This window comes from Chanodichthys erythropterus, chromosome 16 (assembly GCF_024489055.1).
Source record: "Chanodichthys erythropterus isolate Z2021 chromosome 16, ASM2448905v1, whole genome shotgun sequence".
NCBI classification, from domain to species: Eukaryota; Metazoa; Chordata; class Actinopteri; order Cypriniformes; family Xenocyprididae; genus Chanodichthys; species Chanodichthys erythropterus.
In genome coordinates, this window is record NC_090236.1 from 43,367,597 (window position 1) to 43,380,186 (window position 12,590).

General features: G+C 34.5%; 2 protein-coding genes and 1 long non-coding RNA gene across 4 annotated transcripts in view; 2 read left to right on the top strand and 1 right to left on the bottom strand.

The window, feature by feature from the left end:
* Positions 1 to 12,383, bottom strand: part of c16h1orf35 (chromosome 16 C1orf35 homolog) — an 80,472-nt gene extending 68,089 nt beyond the window's left edge. The window contains exon 1 of one of the 2 annotated variants that reach the window (XM_067364134.1): positions 8,396 to 8,532. Coding sequence is in view for 1 of the 2 variants with exons in the window: in XM_067364133.1 (XP_067220234.1) it covers positions 12,245 to 12,341 (97 nt within the window). In the remaining variant the exon portion in view is untranslated. Of the gene's footprint in view, positions 1 to 8,395; positions 8,533 to 12,244 lie in introns of those variants that run through there. The other variant, XM_067364133.1, reaches the window with a different exon arrangement.
* Positions 1,854 to 6,641, top strand: LOC137003873 (uncharacterized). Its single transcript, XR_010892037.1, has 4 exons — positions 1,854 to 2,675; positions 4,126 to 4,192; positions 4,308 to 4,358; positions 4,642 to 6,641. It is a non-coding gene; the product is annotated as an uncharacterized lncRNA (long non-coding RNA).
* Positions 11,604 to 12,590, top strand: part of guk1a (guanylate kinase 1a) — a 47,672-nt gene continuing 46,685 nt past the window's right edge. The window contains exon 1 of the mRNA XM_067364136.1: positions 11,604 to 11,786. Coding sequence (XP_067220237.1) covers positions 11,762 to 11,786 — 25 coding nt within the window. The 5' untranslated portion in view covers positions 11,604 to 11,761. The remainder of the gene's footprint in view (positions 11,787 to 12,590) is intronic.

Consider the following 12,590-nt stretch of genomic DNA (forward strand, 5'->3'; position numbering starts at 1 on the left):
GAAACAATCAGTTAGTTTGGAAACATATAAAAGATTACCCGCAAAGAAAAATGTAACAATAAATATGAAATCAACATTAATCATGTATTAACAGATGAAGAAAATAAAAGTAGCAAACACTTTTAATACATATTTCAAAGATTCGGTACAGGAGCTTGCGGTGGTTTTCGGAAACAGAATAACTGAAATTAGTCCTGTAGACATGAACAAATCTGTTTTACATTTATGTGAGGTCTCGGAGCAAGAGGTCCTTAAAATTTTACAAGGACTTAAAAATTCTAAATCACAAGATGCTTATGGGTTAGACTCCTGTATGATTAAATGGAATGATTTTATGTGGGCCAATCACACAGTTAATAAACAGATCCATTAAAGAAGCTTTCTTCCCTGACTGTCTAAAAGTGGCAGTTATTACACCTTTGCATAAACGAGGAGACCAGGCTGAAATTGCAAACTATAGACCAGTTAACATCCTACCTGTAATATCTAAGGTAGTGGAAAAAGTAGTAGCCAAGCAATTAATGGATCATTTAAATTATGGATGTCACCCCCTGAATCCAATGCAATTTGGCTTTCGGAGTAACCATTCAACAGAAACAGCTCTTTGTTATTTTGTTGAACAGCTAAAATGTAGTTTGGATAAAGGGGGGGTAGTGGGAGCCATATTTTTAGACCTTAAAAAGGCGTTTGACACAGTAAATCTGAACATTCTTTTTTCAAAATTATCAGCTTATAACATCTCAGAAAAAACACTACAATGGTTTGATTCATATGTAAAGAACAGAAAACACTGTACACGAATAAAGAGCACAATGTCCTCTTTTTTAGATAGCTCGGTGGGGGTGCCTCAAGGGTCCATTTTGGGCCCCCTCTTATTCAGTGTTTATATCAATGATCTCCCTGACATCTGCCCTGAGGTTAACACCCAATTGTACGCTTATGATGCCGTTATATATGTACATGCAAAATCAAAACAGAAAGCTGCATCTGTACTCAAAGGTGCTATGGAAAAAATTGCAGATTGGATGGAACACTCATGCTTGACACTAAACTTTAAAAAAAACTGTCAGCATGTTTTTCTCCATAAGAAACAACTCTCATCATACATCAGATATTATTATTAATGGAGAAAAGTTGCAAGAAGTGGATTCTTTTAAATATTTAGGTGTTGTTCTGGATAGTACATTGTCATTTAAAAAGCACATTTCAATAATTGTTAAAACCATTAAATTTAGTTTAGCTCAGTTCAGATTTACTCGTCATCAAATGAGTACGGATGCAGCCAAGCTTTTTATGCATTCTATGATTTTTACCCATTTTACTTACTGTATAACAATTTGGCCTCAATCAAACATCACAGCTTTACAACCACTTCAAAGTTTATACAAGCAGGCACTCAAAATATTAGATCAGAAACCGATATCCTATCATTATTGTAATATTGTTAAGAAATATAAATTGTTAACACTTGACAATTTAATTTTCCTGGCTAATGTCAGTTTAGTGTATAAGATTCTACATAACCTGGCACCACCACCTCTTAAAGTGTTTGTGAAGTCATGTGATGAGGGCTTTCGGTCCACCAGAGCCTCCACCAGAGGAGACTGTTATGTCAATTTTAGATCAACTAAATTTGGACAGAGCTGCTTCTCAGTAAAAGCTGCAGGAATGTGGAACTCTTTAACTTTAACTATCAGACAGTGCAATACTTTGAATAATTTCAAATTTAATGTAAAGAAATGGTTGAAGGATAATCAAGTGTGTTGCCATTAGCGCAGACGTGGAAGAATCTCTGATGGATCAAATGTAATGTATCTGGACTGTGTGGATTTGATCTGGGGATGGGGCTTTGTCAATGTTGGATGTGTTTTTTTTTTTTTTTAATTACATATATAGGGTATTATGTGATAGGCTGTTTAAATGCACTATGAACCTGCTGTTACTTTGCTTCTGCCCAGGGACAACAGATGAAAATTAGCTTGTAGCTATCTCAGGTCTGTACAATATATTGTGCAATGTCCCCGTTCAATAAATAAATAAATAAATAATTAAAAATAAGTTAAATAACTTCATATGCATTTTTTCCACAAAGGGTAACACTTTAGTATGGGGAACAATTCACACTTTAAACTAGTTGCTTATTAGCTTGCATATTGGCTGTTATTACAGATATCAATGCATTATTCTGCATGACCTTATTCTACAACATCCCTAAATCCCACCTGATATCCACCCTTAAATGCTGTAACTACCTTACGGTCTATTAATAAGCAGTATATTAAGAGTTTGAGGCAAAAGTTAATAGTAAATATGTTTCCATTCCAAAGTGTTGCCCCACAAAATATTTTACCTATATCACCATGCATGTTATTTTCTTTTGCAAAAAATATTTTTTAATATTACAGTTTGCAAGGTTCTGACATCCAAACGTAAGTAACACAGAGCAATATAAAATGAAGTAAGCCTCAAACAAATTTTGTTAATACATTTTTGTTTATATTTTCTGTTTATTCTACTTTCTCTTACCTGCATTTCACCTTTGCTGTAGATGGTTTGATTCTAATGAACCAGACATTATATAAGCTCTGTGATAAACTGTTTGTTATGTAGATTCTTCCATGCTGATGGCCTGCACTCCTGTCCAAGAAAATCTCAGGCTAAAAACCATATAACCAGTAAGCAAATCCTCAAACATACACTACTGTTCAAAAGTTTGGGGTCTGTAAGATTTTTGTTTGTTTGTTTTTGAAAAATATAAAATAAAAATAAAATCACATTTTAAAATCATTAAAGGGTTAGTAGTTCACCCAAAAATGAAAATAACGTCATCAATTACTCACCCTCTTGTCATTCCACACCCGCAAGATCTTCATTAATCTTCAGAACACAAATTAAGATATTTTTGTTGAAATCCGATGGCTCAGTGAGGCCTGCATAGCCAGCAATGACATTTCCTCTCTCAAGATCCATTAATGTACTAAAAACATATTTAAATCAGTTCATGTGAGTACAGTGGTTCAAAATTAAAATTATGAAGCGACGAGAATATTTTTGGTGTGCCAAAAAAACAAAATAACGACTTATATAGTGATGGCCAAATTCAAAACACTGCTTCAGGAAGCTTTGGAGCGTTATGAATCAGCGTATGTTTTGAAATCGGCCATCACTATATAAGTCTTTATTTTGTTTTTTGGCACACCAAAAATATTCTTGTCCCTTTATAATATTAATATTGAACCACTGTACTCACATGAACTGATTTAAATATGTTTTTAGTACATTAATGGATCTTGAGAGAGGAAATATCATTGCTGGCTATGCAGGTCTCACTGAGCCATCGGATTTCAACAAAAAAATATCTTAATTTGTGTTCAGAAGATGAATGAAGGTCTTACGGGTGTGGAACGACATGAGGGTGAGTAATTAATGACATTATTTTTATTTTTGGATGAACTAACCCTTTAAACCCTGGTTGTTTCAGTGAGTGTCTGTGAAAAAAGCCTTTAGCATAAAATAATCAGCGAAATGAGATGAGGTGACAAATAATGTTTTAGTGGTTGTAGTTACGATAAACTATTATGATAACAGGATGTTATGGTCATTAATATATTTTCTCTAGGTCTTTTTTGAGTTATATGTATTTTTTACTGATACATTCTTAAATACGTTTTACTAAATATTTGGTAACTCTTTACAAGAAGTTTCATTTGTTAAACATTAGTTAATGTATTAACTAACATGAACGAACTATGAGCAATACATTTGTTGCTGTATTTACAAATTTTTGTTAATGTTAGTTAATGAAAATACAGTTGTTCATTGTTTGTTCATGTTAGTTCACAGTGCTTTAACTAATGTTAACAAGATTTTAATAATGTATTAGTATCTAATGTTAAGTAATGGACCTTATTGTAAAATGTTACCAAATACTTAAATACTTTAAATGCTGACTGGTTCAGGGGGTCGACAACTTTAGACATTCAAGTTATTTTTCACATAAATCTAGTCAGCTTACACACTGCTCATACTCAGCCTCTAAAATGTTTGAATTAAAATCACCAATACAATATCAGGGGGTAAATATGTCATTAGAGTTCTTACAATTATGGCTGTGCTCGTTACCAGATGAGATATGATCGCCAGCGTTTGGCGCTGAGATTCTTCAGGACGTGGCCTTGATGCGATGAAGATGGTGAGTTTCCCCAATAGCTGCCACTACCGAGATCAAGAGACTGGTCACAACTTTAATCTGTATTAGTCTATTTTGATAGGTATATATGTAATGTGTCTTTTCTTTTTCATTACAGCCCATCACTGACAGGCTTTCCTGTGTAAACCATCATATTTATCCAAATGAGGTTTGTAAATGCATGAATTCTTTATATTTTACATTAATCATTAATTTTTTTGAATAAAAATTACTTATAGAAGAAAATGTGATAAGGCCTCTCACAAAATGCCATATTAAAGGAATATTCAGAGTGCAAGTCAAAACTGCTTCCTTTGGGCAATATTATGCTACAAATATCATCTATTGAGCTAAAGTTAAATTGAACCTGGAATGTTGATTTATGTTACCAGATGCGATACTTAGTAATGGGCATGTACAATGGATTTTGAACTCTACTATTTTTATTGCAGGGTCTCTGGGATCCCCAGCTGAAGACATGAAAACGTCAGATCTTGGCTTGGACAGATGTACCAACAGTACACCACACTGACCTCTGCTTTTGCATGGATGGCTGATTACTACCATGTTCTGAGAGGGTATTACTATAGCAAAACTGAGCACCTGTGACACTGGGATTTCTAGTTGTAAAGAATAATCACACAATGTTTTTTAGAAGTTGCAAACTTTTCTCTCTTTTTCTCTTACAAACAACACAACAGTTAAACCTTTTCATATTATTTTCTGGTGGTGCACAAGTCCTATTCTATGAAACTGAAATTAAGATATTCATATGTTCACATTTAAGCTGCGGACACATTACTTTGAGCATGTGAAATTTCTTTGGACACTGCAACTGGCGTGATGTGACGTCTGCAGAGACTTTTTATAAACATGAATTCAACATTTAACAAATAGTATATTCAATATAAAAATATACAGTCTACTTGACTTTACTACACTTTTTTTTTATTTTAGCCATTAGGTCCACACCTTCTTGTAGCGATTTTGTACTCTTTATACATAGTCGTGTGATGTGAATTCACAGGTCAGAGTTCCAAACCAAACTTTTTGCATGAGCTTGTGTTTCTGGTCTCCCGCATTTGTCTGCATATGAATGGAGGTCAATGGAATGAAAAGCGCAGTGTGACCACACCTTATTTTACAGTTGCTGTACACCTTTATCAAAAGTGTGAAGTCATGGACAGATTTTATTTGTGAACTGATATGCGAGATCTCACATATGACATATCAGTATGTGACATCCCACTCAAACATGTGCTCTATGCAGTGATAAACATTTTCTTGTCGTTATTAATCAATCAGTAATCAACACAGAACCACCCGGAAATTGCCTTGCACTGTAGAATTATGCTTTTGGCAAGAAATGAAAAGTAGCCAATAATTTATTATAAATGCTACTATTTTACAATTAATATTTAAGACTATGTTAGAGAGGGATATAAGTCATTTTTATGGATGATAGGATTTTTTCCATTACAGGTCATTTATTTGAATGATCAGAAAAAATTTTAGCCTTTGAGAATAATTTGAATTCGTAGAATAAGATTAGTACAAATTTAACTGTTGTGGTTGTGAGAGAGAAAAGAAAAGAAAACTACAATACAAGTTTGAAAAGCCTAATACATTTTCTCAGTGACTTTACTGAAATATTATCTACAGATTCCACTGTCACAGGTGCTCAGTTTTGCTACAATAATACTATATATTATACAGCACATGCATAATTTGAGACAATATCCTGATTAAATTTCCAGTCTCATTTTACCAATGACAAACCACATCTATCTTATTAACTACTGTTCATTTTGTGTATAATCAATATATAAACAAGTGATATTTAATTGTTAACAAGGGAATTGGCTGGACCCTGCTGACCTAATCAGTATTTCTCGTCCAATGGTCATACTTTAATTTTCCGGTTTCTCTAGTATTGCATCCTTCTCATGGGCATTTAATGACTTTTCAGTGTGGGTTAAACCTCTTTTTTGACCCATAATATGTTTTTTTTTTTTTTTTTTTTTTAAGTAATTAAAAATAGTTTTGTCTATGCTATTGAAATTGTGGGTTACATCTGTCACCTTTTTCACCCAAGGAGTTTACATTCCTGGCAATACAAGAGCGAGGAACTTACATTTTAATTACAAAGGAAAACAAATTAATCTGCTATATTCTTCTGTCCTCCGTTTTCAAGGGTAAGATTTCTTTATAAATCATCTACTCACCCATAAGTCTTATTTTTGTGGAACACAAAAGGAGAGAGTCACAGTCTCAGTCACCATGAGAAAAGAAACTGATAGTGAATTATGACTGAGACTGTCAGTCTCTTGATGTTCTGCCTAACATTTCCTTTTGTGCTCTAATAAAAATAACATGTACAAAAGAACATGACCAGTTTTGTTCATGAGTAAATATTGTTTTTAATTTTTTAACTTAAGACTTTTAAAAGGAACACTCCACTTTTTTTGAAAATAGGCTAATTTTCCAACTCCCCTAGAGTTAAACAGTTGAGTTTTACCGTTTTCGAATCCATTCAGCCAATCTCCGGTTCTGGTGGTACCACTTTTAGCATAGCTTAGCATAGTTCATTGAATCTGATTAGACCGTTAGCATCGCGCTTAAAAATGACCAAAGAGTTTTGATATTTTTCCTATTTAAAACTTGACTCTTCTGTAGTTAAATCGTGTACTAAGACCGACGGAAAATAAAAAGTTGTGATTTTCTAGGCTGATATGGCTAGGAACTATACTCTCATTCATACTCTGCAGCAGTGCAATGATATCATTGCATCGTAATATCATCGTAATATCATTGCGCCTGCTGCAGCCATGGAACGGCAGCAAAGTTCCTTGATTATTACGCCTGAATGAGAGTATAGTTCCTAGCCATATCAGCCTAGAAAATCGCAACTTTTCATTTTCTGTTGGTCTTAGTACACGATGTAACTACAGAAGAGTCAAGTTTTAAATAGGAAAAATATCAAAACTCTTTGGTCATTTTTAAGCGCGATGCTAACGGTCTAATCAGATTCAATGAACTATGCTAAGCTATGCTAAAAGTGGTACCGCCAGAACCGGAGATCGGCTGAATGGATTCGAAAACGGTAAAACTCAACTGTTTAACTCTAGGGGAGTTGGATAATGAGCCTATTTTCAAAAAAAGTGGAGTGTTCCTTTAAGCCTGTAATTTTCATGTAATCCTCTGTATTTTAATGTAAATGCCTTCTCTATTAGTCATATTGACGGTTTGTATAGGAGGATGTATGCTCTAAACACGCAGGCTATATGTAACTGTATTTTGTAAATATTAAAACAATGTTAACTGAATGTGATGTGTGATTATTACATAAGCATGCTCATTTATCTATTAGTATTAAGTATTTGAGATTTTTAAAAACGAAAATGTGTTAACTGTGTAAAACTTTAGCCCAACTGAAATCAGCATCGTTTCAGCATAAGGTAAGCAAACGATCCGCGTCGATTTTCCGTTGGTTTTGAATGGCGTGTGTGACGTTGGTCTTTGATGTCGTGAGAAACATCGATTCTAGGTTGATTCTGTGTCAATGTGCCATCTCGGTGTAGACTGAAAGGTTCAGCCTAAATAAATAAAGGCCATATAAAGCCCCTGCACAGCGGCCAGTATTTACAGCTTTGCATCGTCCACGCATCGGCCAGAGAGCATTTGCTCTCAGAGGCCGACGTCTCTGCGGCATTTTCCCGATGAGCAAACGCTCCGTGAGCTACGTCCCGGCAATGGAACTTTGTCCATCGAGACATCATCGGCCCGACGTATGTGTGTTATCTGGGCTGGTACTACGGAAATGCTGGAAACGTAACATTTTCAAAATTTCAGTACCAACAGTACTGTAATGAAGTACCGGTACTTTTGACAACACTATACCCGACCTAAAAAGCCTCAGCATCCATCTAAAAAGCTCTATGTCCAGAGGCATATTGAAATGCAGAAAAATCAACTCATCAGCTTTCAGTGCAAGTCTCGTCACCTTCCATTGTTAATTGTGCTCTTCCCTAATGCATGTTTTTAAACAGGCAACCAGCATGGCGAATCTGAGGACAAACAACTCTTTCCAATATTTTTAATTTGGACTGCAGTATCCATTTCAACCACTAGCTGTCAATATTACATAATGCGCCTTTAAAGGATTAATTTACTTTCAAATAAAAAAATTCCTGATAATTTACTCACCCCCATTTCATCCAAGACGTCCATTTCCTTCTTTCTTCAGTTGAAAAGAAATTAAGGTTTTTAATGAAAACATTCCAGGATTATTCTCCTTATAGTGGACCTCACTCCAAACGGTTAAACAGCATTAATATTTTGGAAGTGAAATCTGAAAGGTGAATATAAATTAATTTTTAATAATGAAAATGTGTGTGAAATGATTTGAATTGAAATATTCACAGCTTAAATATATGACCATGTTGAATTTCAGCCCCTAAAAATGCAAGCCCTAAAAATGCAATGCATCTAAATGCAAGCACAGTTAATAAAATGCTTTTTTTTTTTCAATTAGTGCAATTCAACAAGCTTTTTATTTCAGAAACATATGACATTAGTTTTCTTCCATAGTTGAAGGTCAAAATTAGTTTTAGTGCAGCTTCAAAGGGCTTTAAACGATACCAGACAAGGGATAAGGGTCTTATCTAGCTAAACGATCAGTCATTTTCTTAAAAAAAAAAATAAAAAAAAAATACAAATGTATATACTTTATAAACACAAATAATTGCCTTGCAAGTGCTTCACCATTCCGCCTTCCGTATTCTTCAAAAAGCTTATGCTGTATGTCCTACACCTTCCCTATTCTACTTTCCATAAATTGAATAGGGAAAGCATATGACATGCAGCGTAAGCTTTTTGAAGAATAAAACATATACATTTGTATTTTTTTTAAGAAAATGACAGATCGAAAATCGACAGATCTAGATAAAAGCCTCCTCATCTGGTATTGTTTAAAGCCCTTTGAAGCTGCACTGAAAATGTAATTTTGACCTTCAACCATTTGGAGTCCACCAAAATCCACTATAAGGAGAATAATCCTGGAATGTTTAATCAAAAACCTTAATTTCTTTTCTGCTGAAGAAAGAAGGACATGGACATCTTGGATGACATGGGGGTGAGTAAATTATCAGGAAATTTTTATTTGAAAGTGGACTAATTCTTTAAGATTTTCATGACAATTAAGCACATTTTTCCTCACAATTTTTAGAATATAAAAGCATAAAACTCTCATTCTTAGTACTGTAATGTTGAAAATATTATTTTACATTATTAAAGATTATATTGTTAGAAATATTAAATTATTTAAATTGTATTTGCACCTCATTGTCTAGTATTGGTTGTACTGCATTTCATTTATTGTAATTAGAGAAAACAAAATGCATTACTATAATGACAATTACATTTATTTGCCTAATTATCATGAAAATTATATCATAATAAATTAATAATTCTTTATGGTCAAGTGAAAGAGAATTGAATGAATGAAAAGAATGATTGTGATTGTATTACAATTAGTGTAAGTGGCAATCAATAGTGGATAATAATATATAACGTACTGACGGTAACAAGGTTGCGCTGTTGAGGCTCATGCAGCTTCTCGAGGAGGAATTGAAACAAATGAGCCAGTAAACAGTTGACATACTGCAGTAAAAATTAAAATTGTGGAGTTTTTATATTTATAAGATATGATACAGTTAAGCAACACCACATGAATGAATCGACTGAGTTAAAGATTCAGTGACCCATTCATAACAACTGCCTCATTCCTGAATGAAGCAGCCGTTTGAACGAATTGTTTGAATGAATGACTTGACTCACTCATTAAGACGGTCAACTGCCACCACCTACTGGTGGTTTAGTTTCATGTTTGTCATTTTTTCCTATTTCTTATTAAACAAAATATTTAAAATAATATCATAACATTTCTAATGCAGTTGTAATTTTTTAGCGTAAATTATTTAAAGGTTCTCTAAGCGATCCTGGGTGGAGTAACTTCCTGTTGACGTTTGAAGTGTTGTCAAACAAAACAGAGGCTAGCTAGACCCTCCCTCCTCCTCCTCCTCCTCCTCCTCCTCCTCCTCCTCCTCCTCCTCCTCCTCCTCCCCCTCCCCTCCGTGCTTCCTGAAACAGTCATAAACGCACATTTAAAAGCATTCTTGTCGGTTATTGGCTGGAGCATGTTTATTATGATTCGTGGTCCAGGCTGCACCAGTTTGTTTTATTGCCGTTTTCAGAGCTTGTGGCGACTACAGAGACCACGTTTTTTTACAGTGTGTTCAGGGGTCAGGCAGCTATCGGATAGTGAGGAGATGTTTGCTGTATGTGACAAAAAATGTTTTGGCCTAAAACCGCGTGACATCACTTAGAGCACCTTTAATTTGATTGGTAAGAGCCCTGTAGTGTCTTATTATTCTAATTAAATTTATTAATTAAATTTAAGAATTTAAAATGAAAGATGAAGCATACATTTAATAAGATTAGAAAAAAAAGTGATTTATAAAGTAAAAAAAAAAAAGCCCTTGGGGTTTATTATCACATATATGCAGATTTAAATATGCCAAAGCTGATAGAACACTTATGAGAATATTAATTCAGAATAAATTAGATTTACATTACAAAAAAACAAAAACAAACAAACCCTATTTTTTCCAGACAAGCAACTTTTTTTAATCGGACAAGTAAATTATCTATTTACTTGTCCAAAGGACAAGCATATGACAACCCTATGCAGTCGCGGGTCTTTCATGTGGAGAACTGTCCTCATATTAATGCATAATGATGCATTTAAAAGTTAATGGCCATTCGGATCTTTATAAAAGTCCACATTGGTATTTGCAGATGAAAAATAACACGGGTAACATTAAATATATATTTTCTATCAGGTTAAACTGATTATTAGTCACTCAAATCTCTCAGCGTCGATCGTATATCCGCCATGTTTTGTAGTTTTTTAACACTTTTTACTCGTGTTTGTAGTTCTGATCTGAATCCTCGTCCAATGCGCAGTGTGCATGGATCCACACTTCGAAAATCTACCGGAAATAGTAGACCATCCGGGGACTTTTGGCATACTCTTTTCAACATACTATGCTTTGGGACACACTTATTTTAATCTCACATACCATTTAGGATGGATAGTATGGACATTGGAACGCAGGGAATGTTTTTGTGTGGGGTGGGGCTTATAGATAATACATCACTGTTCTTATCAGTTATTGATATATAAACATTATATTTAAAGGTATTTAAGAGCTTATGTTTGTGACAAGGATAGAAAATACATGAAACTCCAGAATCAATACCAAAATCATATTGCCCTTCTGACTTATAGCAAGCAACTACGCATGCGTTATAGTAGGATTGCAGGATTATCAAGCAATGTCCGCAAAAGCTACCTTTGTCATAGTAGGATTCGTATACTGACGAGCTGCGTGCGCGTCTCATGCGACTCTGGGTAACGTTACTTTAACTAGAAAGCTCAACACGTCAACTACACCAACAAAAGGCACAACTGTGTCCGATACATAAAAAATTAAATTAACAGACGATGTAATGAGAGATCACACTAAGGAAAAAGGTAGGAATGCCTGAATTTATATTACAAATACTAATAAAAACAAACAAACATCTAGCTAATGCAACGTGAACCCAGAGGAAAAAACTGTCATGGGCAAACCATGCTGACATTGTGGATTAGCAGTATATTTACAGAAGTGCAATCAAGCTAATAAGTTACCCAACTAACGTTACTCTTGTCTTTACAAGTCTGCTAAAATGTCTTCACGAGTAATGTTATTCCTTTTAGCTTTCTGAACCGGTTATCATGTCCGTGTGTCTAAACAACAAAATATAATCACAAACCAGTTACATGAACTCGAATTTGCAATCATTTGTTAATTCAAGCCTGTAAAGTGCAAAAGAAATCGTGCTTCTCTGAATATAATGCTATCTTTTGGGAACTTCACATATAAATTACACGAAAATAGGGCTGATTGAGTTGCTAGCCACAGCTAGAGCTGCTAGCTCGACACTTACCCAAATAGTTCTCTCTGTGTTTATCCACTTTCACTTCATCCCAGTTAAACTGGTCCTGACCTCCTCTTACCCCTCCAGATCTCGATGAGCCAAACATGACTTTTGATCATCCAGGCACACTTTGTCTCCTAAAGACACTGAGATGCTTTACACGCGTGTAGTACAAGAATCAGGCCTCAAGTTTTTCACAACATCCGGGAAACTGCTTGTCTTTACATTGAAACAAATTCAGAATGAAGAGCTTTTTTTAACAACCACACACATTATCTTGTCGACCAAGTCTTATTCAGAACGATACCACAAAAACGATTCCTTCCCGTAAAAAAAAGTGTGTTCCGTGTTGCTG